This window comes from Kogia breviceps, chromosome 14 (assembly GCF_026419965.1).
Source record: "Kogia breviceps isolate mKogBre1 chromosome 14, mKogBre1 haplotype 1, whole genome shotgun sequence".
NCBI classification, from domain to species: domain Eukaryota; kingdom Metazoa; phylum Chordata; class Mammalia; order Artiodactyla; family Physeteridae; genus Kogia; species Kogia breviceps.
In genome coordinates, this window is record NC_081323.1 from 77715467 (window position 1) to 77735370 (window position 19904).

The window sequence follows — 19904 nt, forward strand, 5'->3', positions numbered from 1 at the left end:
CCAATAGCACCAATAATAACAGCTAGCATTTTCAGGCATCTTACATGCATTGTCTCATTTAAGCTTCACAGCCGCCCTGCAAAATAGATGATCATCCCTATTTACAGATGAAGAATCGGAGGCCCAGAGAATTAAGTAGCTTGACCAAGTTTTCCTAGAATGGGTCTGTAGCCCATCTAGTTTTTATACAGAGAAGTAAGCTGAGGCTCAAAGCCAGGCGCCAAGTCTAGCCTAGAGAACAAGTCTTGGGACCTGGGCATGTTCTCTCCACCCCATCATGCTGCGGACACTTCAAGTCATTTGAGAACAACGTGCCCCCAGCTGTTGGGGTCAGGTATTCTTTGAGCACCAAGAGAAGGCAGCAGTCAGCTATGGAGGGCTACGCAGAGCAGGCAACTGGGCAGCGACGTCCTGTGTTTCCATGTGGACTGTACCTGCTGCTTTCCCAGGAAGTGACAAAGTTGAGGTCGATGATCCTTCAAAGTCTCAGTGAACTGTGTTCTCGCTGAGGCATTCTCTCCAGCTAATTGTCTGACTACATGACCCATGTTTTAAAGAAACGGATATGTCTTCCATGAGACAGCCTCACAGAAGGGCAACCCTTACTCCTTGCTTCTTCAGCGGTCATTGTCATCCACTGAATTCTCACTGGGGTCTCAAAAATATGTCGACGTGGATAAATTTGACAAGGACTGTGGCAGAAGCAGAGTATCCCCCGTTCTGCTCAGAACAGAGGTTTATACACAATAGGAATCAATCAATGCTCATCAAGCCAAGGAGGGAACAAACGGAGCACCGCAAAGCCACCCCCGATTCCTGATCCCATTTTATAACGATGCTTCTGTAGGAGCATGACACCCCACGGTTGACCAGTACTGACGGAACCAACACCTTCTATCAGCCGGGCTCCTCCAGGATTGTTCCCAGAAGGAAGCATGTAGAGTTTTATAGAGGTTTTTAACTGTAAATTTCCCCCGTGACTTGCTTCTGTAGAACTCTATTAACCGAAACATTTAATTACCTACAACACCTCACGCCATAAACTCAGAGAGTTTACAATTAGAGCTTTTCATCTGAGGGATCAAAAGCTTTGTTATGGAAATGTTCCACTACTGCAACAATATACCTTTAAATGCTGGGTAGGTTTTATGGATAGAAAATTTTAAAGCTCATTTACACAGATGGTGAGTGACCCACCTAATGACACAGACCCTGTTGGTGGCAAAATTGAACAGGTCATTCCTGTTACTGGTAGACTGTGAGGGCAGGAAAAGAGGGTGGAGGATGGCTAGCTTTTCTCTTATGATTTTTCTCTTCCTGAATTTTGACAGGCTTCCCTTGGCCCCTGAGCTAGATTCCTTTTCTGACTCTCCTTTCCTAGACCCAAAGGGAAGTCCTAAGCACTGTGGTCTCTAACCCTGTCCTCTCCACACAATGTGTTGCACTTGGCCAGCACCATAGACACAGCCCAGGTTCGTGGACAGAGTCGGTGGGTCTGTCTCTGTGAGACATTCAACTTCTCTGCCCACGATGCTCCTTGGTTTCCAAATCCTCGCTTGCCATTCTACCACGACAAATTCTGCTGCTCTGGGATTGGACCCCAGTTTGACCTCCTGGTGTGTTCTCTGTGCTGTCCTGCCACTTCCCCAAAGAGGGAGGTCCACCCAAGACTCTGAGCCAAGGATGAATACCCAAGTGTCTTCATCTTGTTGCAAGATTGGCCATCTGCCATCTACTGACGGCCACCAGCTCCTAAGGTAGAATTCACATTCCATACAATTCATCCATTTAAAGTCTACAATTCAATAGATTCTAGTATGTTCACAGAGTTGTACAATCATCACCCAAATCAATGTTAGAACATTTTCCTCATGCCCCCCCCAAAACCCTGTACTCATTAACAATCATTCCTCTCTCCCACTCCTCCCTTAGCCCTAGGCAACCACTATTCTACTTTTTTTTTATCTCTCCCAATTAGCTTTGTATTCATTTTCATTCCAGCTCATTGGAACCGTGGATTGAGTCCGGGTTCCTCCTTTTGGCTTCTAGAGCTCTCCACAAAGTGGACCTCCTGTTTCAATCTACTTAGTCTTCCATCTTTCCTCTATTTTTTCTCCCCTCCACTTTTTAATGCACATTCTCTACCTTCGTCTCCTCACCAGATGCTAAACACCCCATCCTCAGTGTGCTGTCAGTAGAGGGGTAACTCAATGGACTTGAGTTGCCCAAACCCTGCACATCCCAAAGAAAGAACTCACCCTTGCCAGGCTCCTGTAAGATAACCACTAAACCCTGGAATATCCTGCCCCATAAGAGTGAGTGTCCATGAGGCCCTGGGCCATGCTGTATTGGCTTAACCTCTGCAGGTGGAGGTGGGGAGGAGCTGGAGACCAAGGAGCCAAGGTTGGTCACACGGGTGCTGCACGCCTACGGGACTGACCCCCAGTAAAAACCAGGAACACTAAGGCTCCGGCGAGCTTCCCTGGTCTGCAAAACTTCATAATGTTGTTATAAATCATTTCTGGGAGACTGAAGCTCTGTCCATGCAGCTCCACAGGGAGAGGACAAGCAGAAGCTCACGCTTGGTTTCTCCTGGACTCAGTCCCATGCCTCTTTTTTCCTTGCTGATTCTAATCTGTATCCTTTCACTGTGATAAACGATAACCATGAGCATAAAAGCTCTTCTGAGTTGATGAGTCCTTCTAGTGGATCATCAAACCGGAGGGTGGTCTTGGCAACGCCAAACACACTCATTTCCGCTACTATACCTCTAATTGCGTCATCTCCCATATACTCTGCCAGTGAAGATCCCCTGCAGCTTGCAAGGCCCGCAAGTCACCGCCTTTTCAGGAGGGACAGCACAGTAGGGAAGGGCACAGGCTCTGGACCCACTAGCTCCGAATCCCAGCTTCAGCTCTTACTGGGAGTGTGACCTTGGGTAAAGTGCTGCCCCTGGCCTCAGTAGCCATGCCTGTGAAATGGGGATGATAGTAATACTTATCCCATAGGGCTAGTCTGAGGTATACATGGATTTGTACTGTATAAAGCAAAAGAAAAGTGCCAGGCACATAGAAAATTCCAGTGTTAGTTTTTATAAGCTTTCCCAACCACTCCTCTCACAAAGCTTCCCCCCTCCTACAAATCCACACTTACCTGCGCTAAAGTGTGATTATGCACAGTTGAGCCCTGTGTCTCCAACTAGTCCAGTAACTCCCCCAAGAAGATCATGTAATTTACCAATACTGTCCCCCCAGAAGTTCCCACCACAAGGCTGAGCACACAGTTGGTTCCTAAAATATATCTGCTGATGCATAAGGACGATAGCTCTATTTCCAAGTCTAAGACAATTCTTCACTTAAAGATTTCCTCTCAGCAAGCCAGTCTTCTTCCTCTAGGGAGGAAAAAAAAATAACCTTCTTCTTTTATATACATTTGTGCACAGAATTTGAGATTCCAGCAACTATACATATCCAGGACAGCCCTTTCAACTCCCAGAGTCTAACAGGCTCTAATGGCTCCTGTACCTTATAATTTATTATCAAATTATATGTTGGATTAAGGATTGCTAATTGTTAATCATCAGCTTGAATTAGTTATTAATGAGTAATGTCGCTAATTACAGGGTCACCTAGCACAGAGCAGGCGGGCACCACTGGCACTTCACAGAAGATGCCTGACTCAGCTTCAGCCAGTGCCCTGAAAGCAAGGTGCTGTAAAACTTCCCATCGCTGATGACTCCACAGACCCTTCCCTCCCCTGGTAAAAGTCACGGGATTTTACATCTGGAAAGAACTGTAAAGATCAGCGGTTCCCAAGTTGTGAGCTACAGAGCTCTGAAGGCTGCTGAGCTAAGGCAAGTTCCCATGAATTCATGGTGCCTTCAGGCTAAAGATAGTATATCCCTCCTTCTTACCTTTGCTACTATTTTTCACATATATGGACATAATACTATGAATAATACAATTTAAGTTGGTATCAAAGCATGACGGAATTCATAGTAGTTTTTGTCAAGAAATCTTCTTGGACGATCTATTGATTTTATATTTCTGGGCCCCCAAGACAGCCACCAATTAGTTTTTGGGTTCTAGGTCAGCTCACCCATTCCCATCCCTCTTGGCAATTATGCCAGACCTTTATTTATCATTTTTTCTGTAGCCCCCGATCCAAAATTTCTCTCTCCCTCTCAGAAGTGATTTCGTCTCTGAATTCATAATGTAGGTCACACAGCATAAGCTCTCTCTTCCTGCTCTTCAAGATCAGACTACAATTCGCGTTCTTTTTTTTTTTTTTTTTTTTTTTTTTTTTTTGCGGTACACAGACCACTATTGTGGTCTCCCTTTGCGGAGCACAGGCTCCGGACACGCAGGCTCAGCGGCCATGGCTCACGGGCCCAGCCGCTCCGCGGCATGTGGGATCCTCCCAGACCAGGGCACGAACCCGTATCCCCTGCATCGGCAGGCGGACTCTCAACCACTGCGCCACCAGGGAAGGCCTACAATTCGCGTTCTTGACCCCATCCCCTACTTCCTCTTCAGGGTCCTTCTTTCCCAATCAGCACCCTCCCTCCTTTCTGTGTCTTCAGACCTTCCCGCGCTCCTTGCTTCATGCCCTCAGGTGTATGTACTGTGTTAAAATGAGACCTTTCATGTCCACATCTGGGCTGAGGATGTTCGGGCAACAGATGCTATACTCAAAGAGATCATGCAAAAAGTTCAAAGCAGGTAACCAAAAAGCAGCTAGCTGCCTAATGAGGATGAGTAAGTAGAGTTTGGGCGAGGCGTGTGTCGGGAGAGATTCCCTGGAGCGAGGTGTACCCTGAATCCCCTTCCCCAAGGGGAGAGGGTGGACATCCTACCACCTCACCCCAAGCCTGGTGGTCAGCACTCCCGGCAGTGGAGAAACATACTCACTGGTGCCTGACTCAGGCTAAGCAAGTGAAAAGTGGCCAGTGGAGCAGACGGGGGCCCTGTGCGTGAGAAGTCACCTCTCCCCTCCCACGCAGAACAAAGGTGTGTGAGTCTTGGAAACCAGATACGGAAGGCAGAAAGGATGTTGATCTGTGACCACGTTCAAGTGTACACTGTAAAAACTCACTAGAAAAAGGAATGAAATACTGACACATGCTGCAACATGGATGACCCCAAAAGCCACATATTATATGATTCCACTTATTTGAATTGTCCAGAATAGGCAAATCCATAGAGACAGAAAGATTGGGAGCTGTCAGGGGCTGCGGGGAGGGAGGAAAAGGAATGCATAATGGGTGAGGCAATCTCGTCCTCTTCCTAATCGTTCACTAACCCTGACTTCTCTTCTGAGCCTCCAATGTCACTCAGCCATTCGTTTGTTCACTACATGTTTTCAGCATCCCTACTAAGTGCTAAGTACTCATTAGTCACTGGGGTTACAGTAGGAAAAAACCACAGGCCTGGCTTCATAAAGCATATAGACTAGTAGCTGATAAAGAATGGTAAAGAAAGGCTCTTCCACTGGGAGAACCAGGTCGAATATCTAGCAGTGGTTCTTTTTTTTTTTTTTTTGGCCACACGGCTCGTGGGATCTTAGTTCCCCGACCAAGGATTCACGCTGGGCCCTCAGCAGTGAGAGCGCAGGGTCCTAACCACTGGACTGCCAGGGAATTCCCTTGCAGTGGTTCCTAATATAAGCCCTGTGGATCATAAGCAGGTTGGCTTCCAGGCATCTATAAACTTCATGAAATTATATGCGAAGTTCTGTTCACTCATACGTGCTCAGGAGTGAGGTGATCTATGGCTTTCATTAGATTATCGAAGAGGTCCTCGACTCAAAAAAGTTTAAACTCCACTGGTCTAATGATAGGTTGTTGACGTGACGTTAGAGATGATGTCACTTTGGAGAAAAATCAGGGCTTAAGACATAGATTTGAGAGGCTTCTCTGCCCCGAGGTGAGAGTGGGGTCAGTGCTTCTCAGAGCCTTTGACATAAGAGTCTCAGCAGCAGAGGACTGTGACACACAACAGAGGCGGCAGGGGATCTCTGATGCCTTAACTCAAGCTCCAGGAAGTCCAGCCATGTTTCTTCTATGGCTTTGAGTGACACTTTCCCCAAACCCCTCAGCCCCACCGTAAGGTCACAGACCGCAGGTGCCACAGCTCCCAGCATGAGAACCATGGACTAAGACTGTCCTTGGGAATGACCGAGGTCTTCATGGGAGCAAGTGTAGAGCACAGACCAAATTCTGGGGGTCCGGGTGGTCAAATCCTCTCTAGAAACATGTTTGGCCCTCATACTTTTGAAGCAGAGAGGTTTATTGCCATTATTTAGAAGTCAGGAGATTTCACAAAATGATCTGAATTTGGGTCTTTTCTAAAAAGTCTGAGGACCTGACAACGCCGGCCCTCTGTGCCCCCGTCACCGTCACGTGGGGCTGGCAGCCGCTGGCTCCTTGGCTGGGCCATGTGGTCTTCAGTCCCCCTGCCAGCCCTCACACTTGGCTCCCCCCTCTCTGATGGCACCTGTCTACTCTCGATGCTTGAACCTCTGGTGTAGACAAAGAAGAGCAGAGGAAAACCCTTGGGAAATAGCTGTTTACCAAACAGGAAGAAAGAAACGTTACAAAGGAAGAAAGAGAAAAAGAAGTAAAACAGAAAGGATATACATTCCCTGAATGTGCAACATCTCCTATATTGTGTAGCCTACTGGGAAGACTCAGAATCTAAAGGTTCATCCAATCTAATTCCATTTGGATGGTGAAAAAGTTCTCTTCATCCTACCCCTTAGCAAAATAATCACTACTTTTAAAATACTGAGATCACAAGGAGGAGGGGGAACCATCACACCCTGACATTTAAGAAAGAGTATTGTTGGGACTTCCCTGGTGGTGCAAAGGTTAAGAATCCGCCTGCCAATGCAGGGGACACGGGTTCGAGCCCTGGTCTGGGAGGATCCCGCATGCCGCGGAGCAACTAAGCCCGTGCGCCACAACCACTGAGCCTGAGCTCTAGAGCCTGCGAGCCACAACTACTGAGCCCAAGTGCCACAACTACCGAAGCCCGCGACCTAGAACCCCTGCTCCGCAACAAGAGAAGCCACCGCAACGAGAAGCCCGCGCACCGCAACGAAGAGGAGCCCCCGCTCGCCACGACTAGAGAAAGCCCGCGCGCAGCAGCAAAGACCTAACGCAGCCAAAAGTAAATAAATAAATTTATAAAAAATAGATAAATAAAATGGTTAATTTTTTAAAAAAAGGAAAAGAAAAAGAGTATTGTATCTGCTTAATAACATCAGAAGGGCCATAAAAATTCCTTCCTACAATTAAATATCTCCATCAACTATTAACAAATTAAGCATTGCATAAGTTATGATACATTAAAAAGAGATCATCTGATTCTGTTGTGTACATGAGAGATATTGATGACTCATGATCACGACTCCATTTTCTTCGGTCTTTTTAAAACGCGTATTAATCCTCTGTTAACGTCAGCTAAAGTACACGCTCCGTTTTCGCCTAGTACCTCACATACTCCGGGATAGCTCTGCGTTCTGGGCATCCCAAAGCACTGCACTGTATCCATTCCTCCTCCTCTGTCACTAACACCACTGTTACACTTTCACTCCCTTATCCGTCACGGCTGGAGCTCAGCCTCCCCGTGTGTCAGGGAGGAAGAGCAGTGCTTGGAAAAAAATACAAAACTCACTGTCAAGCCATCGCTACAAGATCTGAAGGTCACAGGGTCTTTAAGCACACCCCATGAATTTTGTGATAATCGGGTACAATACACATAACGTAAAATGTACTGTCTTAACCATTTTTACATTACGGTTCAGTAGCGTTAAGTACATTTGCAGGATTGTGCAAACGAATTCCAGAACTCTTTTCACCTTGCACCACTGAACCCCCACACCATCAAATAATAACTCCCCGTTCCTCCCTTCTCCCCAGCCCCTGGAAACTACCATTCTACTCCCGGTCTCTGTGAATCTGGCTATTCTAGCTACTTCATGTGAGTGGAATCATGTAGTATCTGTCTTTGGTGACTGGCTTATTTCACTTAGTGTAATGTCCCCAAGGCTCATCCATACTGTAGCATGAGTCAAAATTTCCTTCTTTTTCTTAAGGCTGAATAATATTTCATTGTATGTACATATCACATTTTGTTTCTCCGTTCATCTGTTGATGGACATTTGGGTTACCTCCACCTTTGGGCTATTGTGAATAATGCTGCTATGAATACGGGAGTACAAACATTTCGAGACCCTGCTTTCAACTCTTTGGGGTATATACCCATAGGCAGAATCACTGGACCATATGGTAATTCTATTTTTAATTTTTTAGGAACTGTCATACTGTTTTCCATAGCAGCTGTACCACTTTATATTCCCACCAGCAATGCTCAAGGATTCCAATTTCTCCACATTCTTGCCAACACCTGTTATTTTGCTTTTTTTTTCAATACAGTAGCCATCCTCATGGGTGTAATCTCAACCATTATATTTTAAATATCTCTGAAGGTTATGCTTTGGTTCTCAGATAACACCTTGGTGATGAGTCTACACTATTATTTGCAGAAATCTGAGAGCACAGCCCTGTAGCAGTACACGAAGACACTGAACATCTAGGCTGGGCTGGGAACTGAGCCACGAGACATTTCCAGCTAAGCAAGTTAGCCCCAAAGATTACCTTCTTTGTTGCATAAATTTGCCCATGAGTGGCTCTACCCTAATGCAATCTGTCAGCTTTCAATTTGTGCCAGAAAATAAGAGAATATGCAACAGGGAGGGGGGGGGGGTCTGTCCATCTCAAAATCCTACTCTGGTTGATTAAAAATTTATAAACTGATAAAGAACTTTATGGGTACTCGCAAAAAGTCCTCACTCCTGCTTCACAATTGCCCCCTTTATACCAACAAACACTGTCCTAAAACGAGGGCAAAGTAAGACGGCCCCTTCCACCTCTTCTAACGTGGAACCACGAAGATACTAAGCCAGTTTTGATCCTCATGTAGGACTCACAGAAAGTATTGAACTGTAACTCGGGTATCAGCTTAGCTGAAAATCAAAGCATTTGCTGTCGGCTGAACAATATTCCCCGTCCACCCCCCAAAAATCCACATCCTAATCTCTGGAAACCGCAAATGTTACCTTATCTGGAAAAAAAGGACTTCCCAGGTATGATTACGTAAAGGATCTTGAGAAGAGGGAGACTATCGTGGGTTATTCATGTGGACCCCAAATGTCATCATAAAGGCCCTTATGTGAGGGGAGGCAGCAACGTCGAGGAAAGAAGGCAGCCACGTGACGAAGGAAGCAGGGGGAGAAAGGGAGGGGATGTAGCCGTGAGCCAAGGAATGAGAACAGCCTCCCGAAGCTGGAACAGGCAAGGAAGTGGATTCTCCCCTCCAGCCTCCAGAAGGACCCAGCCCTGTAGACACCCTGCGTTTAGCTCTCTAAGGCTCACTCCAGATTACTGCAGTACCTTTAGAAAGTAAGAGAATACATTTCTGTGCTTTAAGCCCCTGAATTTGTGGTAATTTGTTACAGAGGCCACAGGAAACGAATACGACATCAAAATCCACCTACTTCATTCCCCATCCTTTATATTTGAGTTTCCCAACTGGTACGACACGAGGGATCTATCTCCTTGCCTCCAGGGGATGCTGGGTGGGGCCTGGGGCAAAAATCATACAGAGCTGCCCAAAGACCCTGGGTTATCCCAGGTACCATACAAATATTGTCCTTTTCTAAGTGCTCCCGCATCACGGCGATCGTGAAGCATCCAAGTATGAAAAAGTCCCAGGAATTCATACCTTTCAAACTTCACACTTAAAAGCTCCTGAACACAGTTCAACAGACATGAGGAAGACTAGAAAAAAGTGTGAGCCGTCCCATCAATTTCCATCCTTCGGGACTGCTGTTTGATTAAGCTGCACTGGAAAATTTTAGCGAAAGAAGCAAAATGCAGCGTCCTCTCTCAGCAAGAAGACTTCAGTGGGAAGACACCCCAAATTCCTAAAGCAGCTACTTCCACACTGCAGCTCCATCCCCAAGTGGTCTCTTCCAGCCTCCTTCCCTCCCCCCCCTCCCCGTCTGGGTGGGGTCCTCTCTCCCCTGGGATCTGGGGACAAAAAGGTCACTGGAGCGCGCGCTTGGCACAGACCTGATGGGAAGGGAAGGGTCTCCGGCGTCCCACCAGTCTTTCGGGGGGCTGATGTACATGCACCACAGCTCCCAGCTGTACCCGTGGGCCGAGTTCTCATACCGCTGCACCTCGAAGGTGTCCTGTTTGATGTTGTCGATGGAGGGGAGGATCACCCGCTTCCGGTCCTCCTGTATCCGCGAGAGAACTGGCTCGGCCCTGAAACACAGAGAAGCGGACATAAAACCTTCCACCTGGGGCTCACCCACACCTCCACCGGCCCAGACCCCAAGACCACAGACAATGAATAGAAGCATCGTCGCTAAAGGCTGGGCTTTGGGCAGGCTGGAACTCAGAGGGAAACTGGGCTCCCAAGTGGCGGCTCCAGCTCGATCAGGTGGCTTTAAAGGAGCCCTGTGACGTGCAGCTCATGCCCTCACCCCTGTGGGGTTCCCACAGTGCTGCCTGCGTTGGCATGAAAGGCCTGAAGCAGGGACTCAGAACACGAGGGCTTCTGCCCCAGAAAGTATGGCCTGTCTGTTATACCAACAGTGTCTAAGCCAAAGCTTAGACAGATATAAGGAAGAATAAAAAAGTGTGAGCCTTCCTATCAAGGCCCTCCTGATAGGGTTTGCATCTCCCTACGGTCTTGTACAGTGTTTTCAGTTTCCCCTCAGGCACTGGCCGATGCCTCTGGGTTTTTTTTTCTGCTGGAGCTGAATTGCTTTTTCCCCAAATAGGTCACTTCTGCCCTTGATGGCCTGGTTTCAATAAGCCTTGCACTAGCTTCTTTGTGCGCGTGCCTATTTCAGTTGTTTCAATTGATTATTTAATTGATTTCTTAAAAGGGATCTAATTGGACGGGTTAGGGATGGCAGGCAGGAACTAACTGAATGCAAAGGCAGGCAGGATCCTGCCTCTCAGCTAGCCCACCCGCTCAGGGAGACAGCGGGCAACAGGCAGGGACCTGGCTCCGGGTTTAAGGCATAGCCCTGCCAGCTTAGGAGAAAGCAGATGGTCAGGCACCCCTGCCAGAGTGCATCTCCGACGTAGATGTAGGAAGGGATAATTTCCCATATTCGAGAACAAAAAGATGGTTCTCATAAACCAGGGCATTAATCTCCCTGCTTAGAACAGGGCGCAGGCTTTGGAAAGGAATCAAGTGAAAATCCCATTCCTCTGCATTATTTCAAAGAATAATGAGAACGCTCGGCCTCCGTTCCATCTCTTTTCATTTGCAGCTACTGAATTACCTGTTGGCACATCTCATGTTTCTATTTGAAACGAGCAATAAAATATACCCTGGGCCATTTACTGCCTCCGATACTTTTTTTTTTTTTTTTTGCGGTATGCGGGCCTCTCACTGTTGTGGCCTCTCCCGTTGCGGAGCACAGGCTCCGGACACGCAGGCCTAGCGGCCATGGCTCACGGGCTTAGTTGCTCCGCGGCATGTGGGATCCTCCCGGACCAGGGCACGAACCCGTGTCTCCTGCATCGGCAGGCAGATTCTCAACCACTGCGCCACCAGGGAAGCCCTGCCTCCGATACTTTTGCGCACACCTTAGAGACCGATACCAAATGGGACTGACTTTCCCTGGTTTCTAGACGTGCTTCAGAGCTCCGCCCCCTCCAACTCCTCACTCCTGCTGTTCTCCTCCAGGAATGCCCTTGGGCCCAGGCAGGAAATCTAGCCACCCACACAAGCTTCTCTAATCAAATGACACCTCTTCCAAGAAGCCTGCCTTAATTTCCCCCAGTAGAAGCCTCTCTCCATCCTCTCAACTCTTAGAGCATCTTCTCCATCCTATTCAAGTCACCCTGATAACACGCTGTCTTTGCTGATCTTTGAACACACGTTTTTCTTCCTTATAAGCTCACGATAGCAGACGTTTATCAAGCACTTACTACTTGCCAGGCACCATCCCCAACATTTAGTATGAGCTGACTAATATAAATCTCGTAACGATCATAGGAGGCAAATACTATGATCATCATTTTACACATGAGGAAACGGAGGCCCACGGAGGTTATGCCCCAGCCCACACAGCCAGCTGGAGGTAGAACCAGGTTGCTAACCCGGATGGTCTGGCTTCAGGCCCAACCCCTAAGCTCCACAGCCTCCTTGGATGGGTCCGCCTTCCCCTAGGCTGGTCTGGTGCCCCGCAGGTAGAAGCATTCAGCTCGGCCGTCACTGTGTGGGGAAAGTTACTGAGCGCCGGGCAGAAGACCTTGGTTCAAATCACGCTTCTGAAGCTGAGGAGTTCGGTCTCCCAGTCTGTGACAGAGCGTACAACTGTTCCCAGTGATTTGCTCACCTCCCTCGGGACATCCCGCTGATGACCCTGAGGCCTGCGGTGTTTCCCTGCAGAGGGACACACTCTCCCTCAACCCCAATTAATGTTTAGCTTGGACATGTGACCTACTTTGGCCAACAGAAGGTGTGACCCTGTCACTTCTGAGCAGAAACTGTTATCCTTTTCCCTGAGCTACAAAAATGGTACATCCTAGGCAGGAGTGTTCCTTGGGTCTTGGGACGCAGAGGTCGTATGGAGCAGAGCCACGGACAGACCACCCACAGCGGATCTGCCACGTGGACAGGACGGAGGTTGTTACTGCAGTGTGACCTAGTGAGAGTTGAGACACACTGTCTATCTGCCACGAGGACATACACCCCTCTGCTGGAAGTCTGGAAAATGAGTCTGAAGGGCTAAGACTGGATCACAGACATCAGTCAGAATTAGACTATAGGCTCCTGGAGGGCGGATACCAAATCTCACCAGATTCGGAACGCCAGCTGAGTGACCAAGTGTCCTCTTTGCCCAAGACTGTTCTGATTTTACTAGTGAAAGTCTTGCATTTTGGGAAATCCCTCAGCACTGGGCAAACCCGATCAGACAGCCACCCCAATCACAGCCTAGAGCGGTCTTTGGGACGTGGTCACCATCCAGCAAATATTTGTCAGTTAGTTTAAGTGAAAGATAATGAAGGTCTGAGCCGGGAATGTGGAGGTCAAAATGGAGAGGAAAAGGTAGAGAAACAGAGGAAAAACCAGCTAAAGCTGGAGGTGGCTTGGATGAGTAACACGATGAGGAGAGAAGAATCAAGGGACGGGGACATGGGTGGTACCACCAGTTTTGACAGGAGAGAAATGAGGAGGGAATGATATGGAGGAAAAGGTGAGACAGGGCAAGGCTGAGGCTCCAATGGAACATTCTAGGGCATCTGTTCGGAAGGCTTCTACCTCAAGGGTTCCCAAACTTGACTGAGCAGCAGAGTCTCCTGGTGGGGGGGGGGTGCTGGTTAAAGCAGCTTACTGGGCCCCATCCCCAGAGCTTCTGATGTCATAGGTCTGGGTGGAGCCCAGGAATCTGCATTTCTAACACGTTCCCAGGTGATGCTGACACTGCTGGTCTGGGGACCACACTTGGAGAATGATTATGAGAGATGAACAGTGGTGAGGTTCAGGGGAGGTCAGGGCTGCACACCTACAGCTGTGTGTATCAGGGTCTGATGGTGGCAGAAAAAACAAGGAAGAAAACTGGGGTCTGAGATGGCAGCAGATGCCTGTGTGCAAGTGAAAGGACCACTGTTAACAGTGACCCCACGTGTTCCAAACCTGTGTGGTCACGTGCATAACCATCCTCTTCTCTGGCCATTAAAAGGATGCTAAAGTTTGTTTCAAATGAAGAATAGACATTTTAAGGTGTAATCAGTGATGGGATGCTGGCTCTTCAAATATGGTACCGTGAACCTATTTCAAGATGGTATCACTGAGTGTAAATAAACATTATTAATGAAATTAAAGACTCTGCTTCTTACTAATTAAGCAATGCTGGCATAGGGGTTTAACCTCTGACTTGATGTATCATTGGTTAGTTAGAAATAATCATATACCTGTAACGCTCTAACCTAATTTTAACACGCTCATTGACTGATTTGGGCATTTTTGACACTTGACTCTCTTACATCCAAAATCTACTCCTTGTATGCTCATCGATTTCTCTCATATTGTTCTTTTCACCGGGAAAAACATGAGGGGCCACATCGGCAGAGAGAAACCCTTCCCTTCCTCCAAATGATGTTAAAGATGATCCCATAATTTTTTTTTTTTTTTCTTTTGGCCACACGACATGCAGGATCACAGTTCCCCAACCAGGGATCAGGCCCTCACCCCTTGCATTGGAAGCGCGGAGTCTTATACCACTGGACTACCAGGGAAGTCACAATCCCATAAATTCTGGGAAGCTTTGCCTGAGTAGGTAAAATTATAACTGAATCTCTTTTTTTCATAGTAACAGTCAACCATCCTCCCCAGAAATGGAAACGAGCAAAGTAGCCAAAGAGAACAATAGGAATAGGACGGTCTTGTCTCCTTAGCAAGGATCATCTTGAGGTTCTGTCCAACTAATACATCGTTTTCACCAGGAATATTGATGACGGTGATGATGATGATGATGACAGAGTAGACAGCAGACATATTTCTCCCGCTTCCCAGTTTTATTCCAAACTATGGTCTCACCTTATTCCCAACCACCCCTTCTCCATTCTTGCCAGGGCCCCAGAGGAAACGGCCAAAGTGCCTCACCTCCCAGACTCCAGCCCTCCTGACCATGCTGCAAGTCCCGAGTGCTTCTAGGGTTCAGCTTGTGACCTACCAGCCAGCGGTGAATTCCACGTGGGCATCAAAGAAGCCGGTGACCTGGCCAGTGGCCACCTTCCAACCCTCGATGCGAGCTCGGATCAGGCCCTCTCTTTTCTGATTTCTCACCACCTTCACCAGCCCAGGGTAGCGTTTGTGGACATACTCCTCCAAAGGGGCCTTCAGCTCCTCTACAAGTGACAAAACACAGGAAGCTCCGTAAACATGTCAAATGTGCATCCAACCCACTGTGAGGCCGACGGATCTTCAGTTAGTTCAGAGATTGCAGAAAATTTTGCATGTTAGTCATTTTACTAGAAAAGTAAACTTGGTCCCAGTGATTCAGGAGACATCTCTGACTGATGTCCTTTGGGATTTCTTTCTGACACTCCCTCCTTCCTTGGCCAGCATTCCTGTGCCCCTGCTGTCCCCTGGGTCTTGTTTATCAACTTTATATGGGTTTTTCCATCTGCACATACGCTGGTTCTCACAGAATGTGTTCTGGGAGGTCCAGACCCAGAGTCACACCCTAGATGCAACATTAACAGGGTTTGTGCTTTGGTCACAGGATGTGAAAGAAATCTACGCTCAGCAGTAGAAACGCTACCGTGATGATGAAAGGAAGGCCATCAGGGCTTGAACACTCCCTCCTGCCACCAGCAGGTGGTACAAAGTGCGTGATCTATGTGATCTAATTTAATCCTTACAGCTAGGTGGTTGCTAGATTAATCCCATTAATTAACTAGATGAATTCCACATTGCAAATTAAGAACAGTCTTAGAGAGACTAACCTGTCCCGAGATCACAACCTAGGAACAGATGGGTCACATGTGTCTAATTCCACAGACACAAAGGGATACCTCTGTGTACCTGAGAATCACTGTCTCATCACAAGGAAAAAAACTTTTTAAAAAATTTTTGTTTTTTTGTATCTATATGAGATGAGGATATTAACTAAACTGATTGTGGTAATCACTTCACAGTTTATGTCAGTCAATCATTATGCTGCATCCCCTAAACTCAGGCAGTGCTGTATGTCAATTATATCTCAGTAAAAATGGGGGAAAATCAGCAGGTGTCGAAGGATGGACAGGGAAGGGTTGACAGAGAGGGGATTCTGAGATATGCACACTCCAAGGATGCGTCCTTGGAGACCCTCAGGGGTCCAGAAGCAGCCCAGCTGACTCAGATGCGAGTGGTCCACAGACAATACTTTTGGAGACATCGTCACCTCTGCCCTTGCTCTAGAAAAACCCACAAGGCTGTATTTACAGACATTGTGCAGACCCCTCACTTCCTAGTTATACACAGCAATGTTTGGCAAATTAAAGCCATATATTTGCAGCACATGTAGAGGCTGCCCTCTCTAGGTCATGGCTGTTGTCTCTGGGAACGATGCAGCCATGTGACTCAGGAACAAGCACAGAAAATGGGGAGTTTAGATGGATGGGAGTGAAAGAGTCCCCAAGGGTAACGAGACATGACGTAGTTCCTGTCAGCCGAAGGCATGGATGGTGGGGAAACAGGAGTGCTACGGGCTGAATTGTGTACCCACCCCCCCAAATTCATCTGTTAAAGCCCTAATACCCAGTAACTCAGAATGTGACCATATTTGGAGATAGGGTCTTTAAAGAGGTGATTAAGTTAAAATGAGGTCCTTAGGGTAGGTCTTAATCCAATCTGAGCAGTGTCCTTAAGAAGAAGAGATTTGAGGGCTTCCCTGGTGGCGCAGTGGTTGAGAGTCCGCCTGCCGATGCGGGGACACGGGTTCGTGCCCCGGTCCGGGAAGATCCCACATGCCGCGGAGCGGCTGGGCCCGTGAGCCATGGCCGCTGAGCCTGCGCGTCCGGAGCCTGTGCTCCGCAACGGGAGAGGCCACAACAGTGAGAGGCCCGCGTACCGGAAAAAAAAAAGAAGAAGAGATTTGAACACACACAGTCCCCAGGAGCACACGCACAGAGGAAGGACCATACAAGGACACAGGGAGATGGTGGCCGACTGCAACCAAGAACAGAGGCCTCAGGAAAAACCAACCCTGCCAACACCTTGATCTTGGACTTCCAGCCTCCAGAAAAGGGAGAAAATAAATTTTGTGGTTTAAGTCCCCCAGTCTGTGGTACTTTGCTATAGCAGCCCTAGCAAACTCATACAGGGAGGAATTAGTTTGGAAAGGAGAAGAGAATAGAACCTGGGTGGAGAAGGGGCAGAGACGCTAAGGAGGCACAAGGTGGGTGGGTGTTCAGACTGGACTCAGACGGCCTTGGGTTCAGAACTCTGTGCTACCTTTTACTACCTGAGTGGCGCTGGGCAATTTAGCCCGGCAATGTGGCCCTCGGTCCCCTCATCTACCGAAGGGGGATGATAATACAGTCATCCCTCAGTATTTGCAGGTTCTAGGACCCCCAGGGATACCAAATCCACAGATGCTCAAGTCCCTTATATTTGGTCACCTGTACCTGCAGGTTTCACATCCAGGGATACTGAGGGCTGACAGCAACAGTACGGACACCACAGGTTGTGGTGAGGATTACAGATGTTAATAAATTCAAGAATGCTCAAAATTATCCCTGGCACAGTGTAAATGCTCAACCCGGAGTAGCTGATACTAGTAATGACTTTCCCTCTTTCCCTGCATATAGGTTTAGGGCACTAGGTCAAAGCAGCCCAGGGAGCCTGAGGAAGCCATGTCCAAGGTGGAAAAGTAGGACTGTAAACCAGAACTCTGGTTCTCAAACTGGAGGCCACCAGTAGCATCAACTGGAGGGGTTGAAATGGATTGCTGGGTCCCTCGCCCACGGGGTTCATTTTCAGAAGTCTAGGCGGGGGCACCCATGCCCTGGTATGGGGAACCACACTCTGAGAACCACTGAGTCTGAATGCTTGGCAGGTAGCATGACACCCTCAGTAAGTTATCTATTGTTCGTCTTTGTGCCGGCTTTGCTATCATCTTTGCCATCATCCCAGAGCCGGTGAGGGGCCTGGTGCAGAAGCCAGGCTGTGGGGACCGTCGAATTCTTCACTCAGCCAGGTACATGGGACTGGGGTGGTCCAAAGAACTTTCAGCTTTTAGAGACCATCTTCTGACTGAACGTTGGCTGCATTTTCCCATCTGTTCGTTAAATGTCTTGGAACGAGAATGCTAGCAAGAAGGTGGGGCGGGCCATGCTTGCTTGGTTTTCCATTTGTTCCCCTCGAGTGCTGGCTGGGTGGGCAGGGAATGAGGGACACAGCATGGAAGGCAATGGACTGGGCAATGGACCCACCACAGAATAATACGGTGGGAATCCTGCTCACCCTCTAGGGTTGGCCTGGGATGGCAGGAATCGCAAGAATCTCTGGAAGTTCAGAGAGAACATTCTGGGCGCTGAGTGCCAGGCGCCATGACAGGGACCTGCAGGCATGGTTGACCTTCAGCTGCCAGGCGGCCTGGGACCCTGAGGTGCTCTGCCCTGTCACTGGGTGTCAGCTCCCAGACACGCTGGTCACCATGTCTAAGTATCGAGTGCTCTCCACATTTGTTCAGCGGTTGTGGCTGAGCCTTCAGAGGAGAGAGATAAACAGGCATTTACAAGTCTGGCAAAAAAGAGTGAGGTTTGCTACCACGGCTCTTCAACATCTCCAGGCTAGTGGGATATGAATATTAAAGTGCTTTGAAAAGTCTAAAGGGATAAAAGGATAATGCCTCATCATTTGGTACTAGCCTATGGTAGCTAAGAATAAATAAGATTTACATATAAAGCCTTTGACATGCATTCAAAATCTTATTTCTAATACTAATTGGTCTATTAATATTATTCATATTGATCCATTTTAGAATACTCCATGAACAACAGCACATCCTTCTAGCGAGTCAATATCATTTTAAACTCCAGGCACTATCATTTTATAGCAGTAGTCACCAGCCTCGGTCTTTCAAGACTCAGTGACACATTGTTCCAGACACAACTGAAGTGACGCCCTCGGGTCTTTCATGGGAACACGAAGGAAGATGCCAGCATCCTATTAGCAGGGCTCAAGAACAAGAGACACTGAGAAGGCTTCATTTCCCCGTCCCTGTGTGTGATTCTGGACGCAATAAGGTATTGAGTTGTGCCCCCGCCTGGATTTAAAATCAATTCGGACACAAGCACTCCCTTGAGATGCTTACAATCTGGGCAAAGAGATGAGACATGTTCAAAAATTTCCAATATTGAGGAGCTAAGGGCCAAAGAAAAATGGTCGTAGAGGGAAAGTGTGATGGAGGGTTGGGGGGCGGGTCACAAAGGGAGAAATGATTTTGGCTGGGGGTGTCCATGGAGAAGGTCGTATCTGAGTTAATCAGCAGGTTTGGACGTGTGCTCTCACTATTCCAGAATACACAAGCACACAGCAAAACACAGGTGTGGAACTGGATCTGCTGAGGTGACAGTCACTAGTGTCTGGGAGACCGGGAAAATGCCACTAATCAGAAAAGAGGAAAAAAAGAGAAGCAGAAGATGATGGGTTCACCTGGGGGCAGGTTGGGCGGCTAGCAGACCTTCGGGGGCTGACTGCTGAACCAGGATAATGGTCCAGAGTGAGAAGACAGGGCACAGAGTGTCAGGGACATGGTGGGGAGAGACGATGGCACAGGAGGGAGTGAGAGTTCCAGAAGACTTAGAACCCCACTTTGGGAAACATGTGCGTTCAGGAGGAAGGAAGCAGAGCTGGAGGACAAGACGGGCTAGAAACAGCATCACAGGGGCAGAATCATATCAAGCGTAGAGTTTCCAAAAGAAGAATCTGTGCATTCATTTCATAAATATTTATAGAGCGCCTACATGGTTGAAAATGACACAATCCCTGTTCTCAAAGAGTTATTCAACATCCAATGTCAAGGAAGTCAAATGAGTTAGAGAAAATGAGAGCTGAGAACAGGCCACTGACCTAGACAGACAGTAGCTTCCTGATGGGAACAGTGAGAAAAAAGAATTCCCTTCTGGATGCAGCTGGGCCCTTCGGGGACAGGGTTAGCTTCGGGAGAAGTGGATGAGTAGGACAGCTCAGGAGAGATTTCCAGAAAGGCTGGTCCTGATGGAACAGACTTGTGACAGCCTGAGGGCATTGGGGCGTTGAGATTTCGAAGTTGCTTTAAAGTGAGAAAGCCGACAAGTTAACTGAATAAAAACAAGG

General features: G+C 47.9%; 1 protein-coding gene across 1 annotated transcript in view; it reads right to left on the reverse strand.

Annotated features, from left to right (window-relative positions):
* GALNT17 (polypeptide N-acetylgalactosaminyltransferase 17) overlaps positions 1-19904 on the reverse strand; it is a 447043-nt gene that overhangs the window by 180545 nt on the left and 246594 nt on the right. Inside the window, exons 4-5 of the mRNA XM_059038422.2 lie at positions 14770-14944; positions 10136-10333 (exon numbers count right to left, since the gene is read on the reverse strand). Of these exons, the coding sequence (XP_058894405.1) occupies positions 10136-10333; positions 14770-14944 (373 nt within the window). The remainder of the gene's footprint in view (positions 1-10135; positions 10334-14769; positions 14945-19904) is intronic.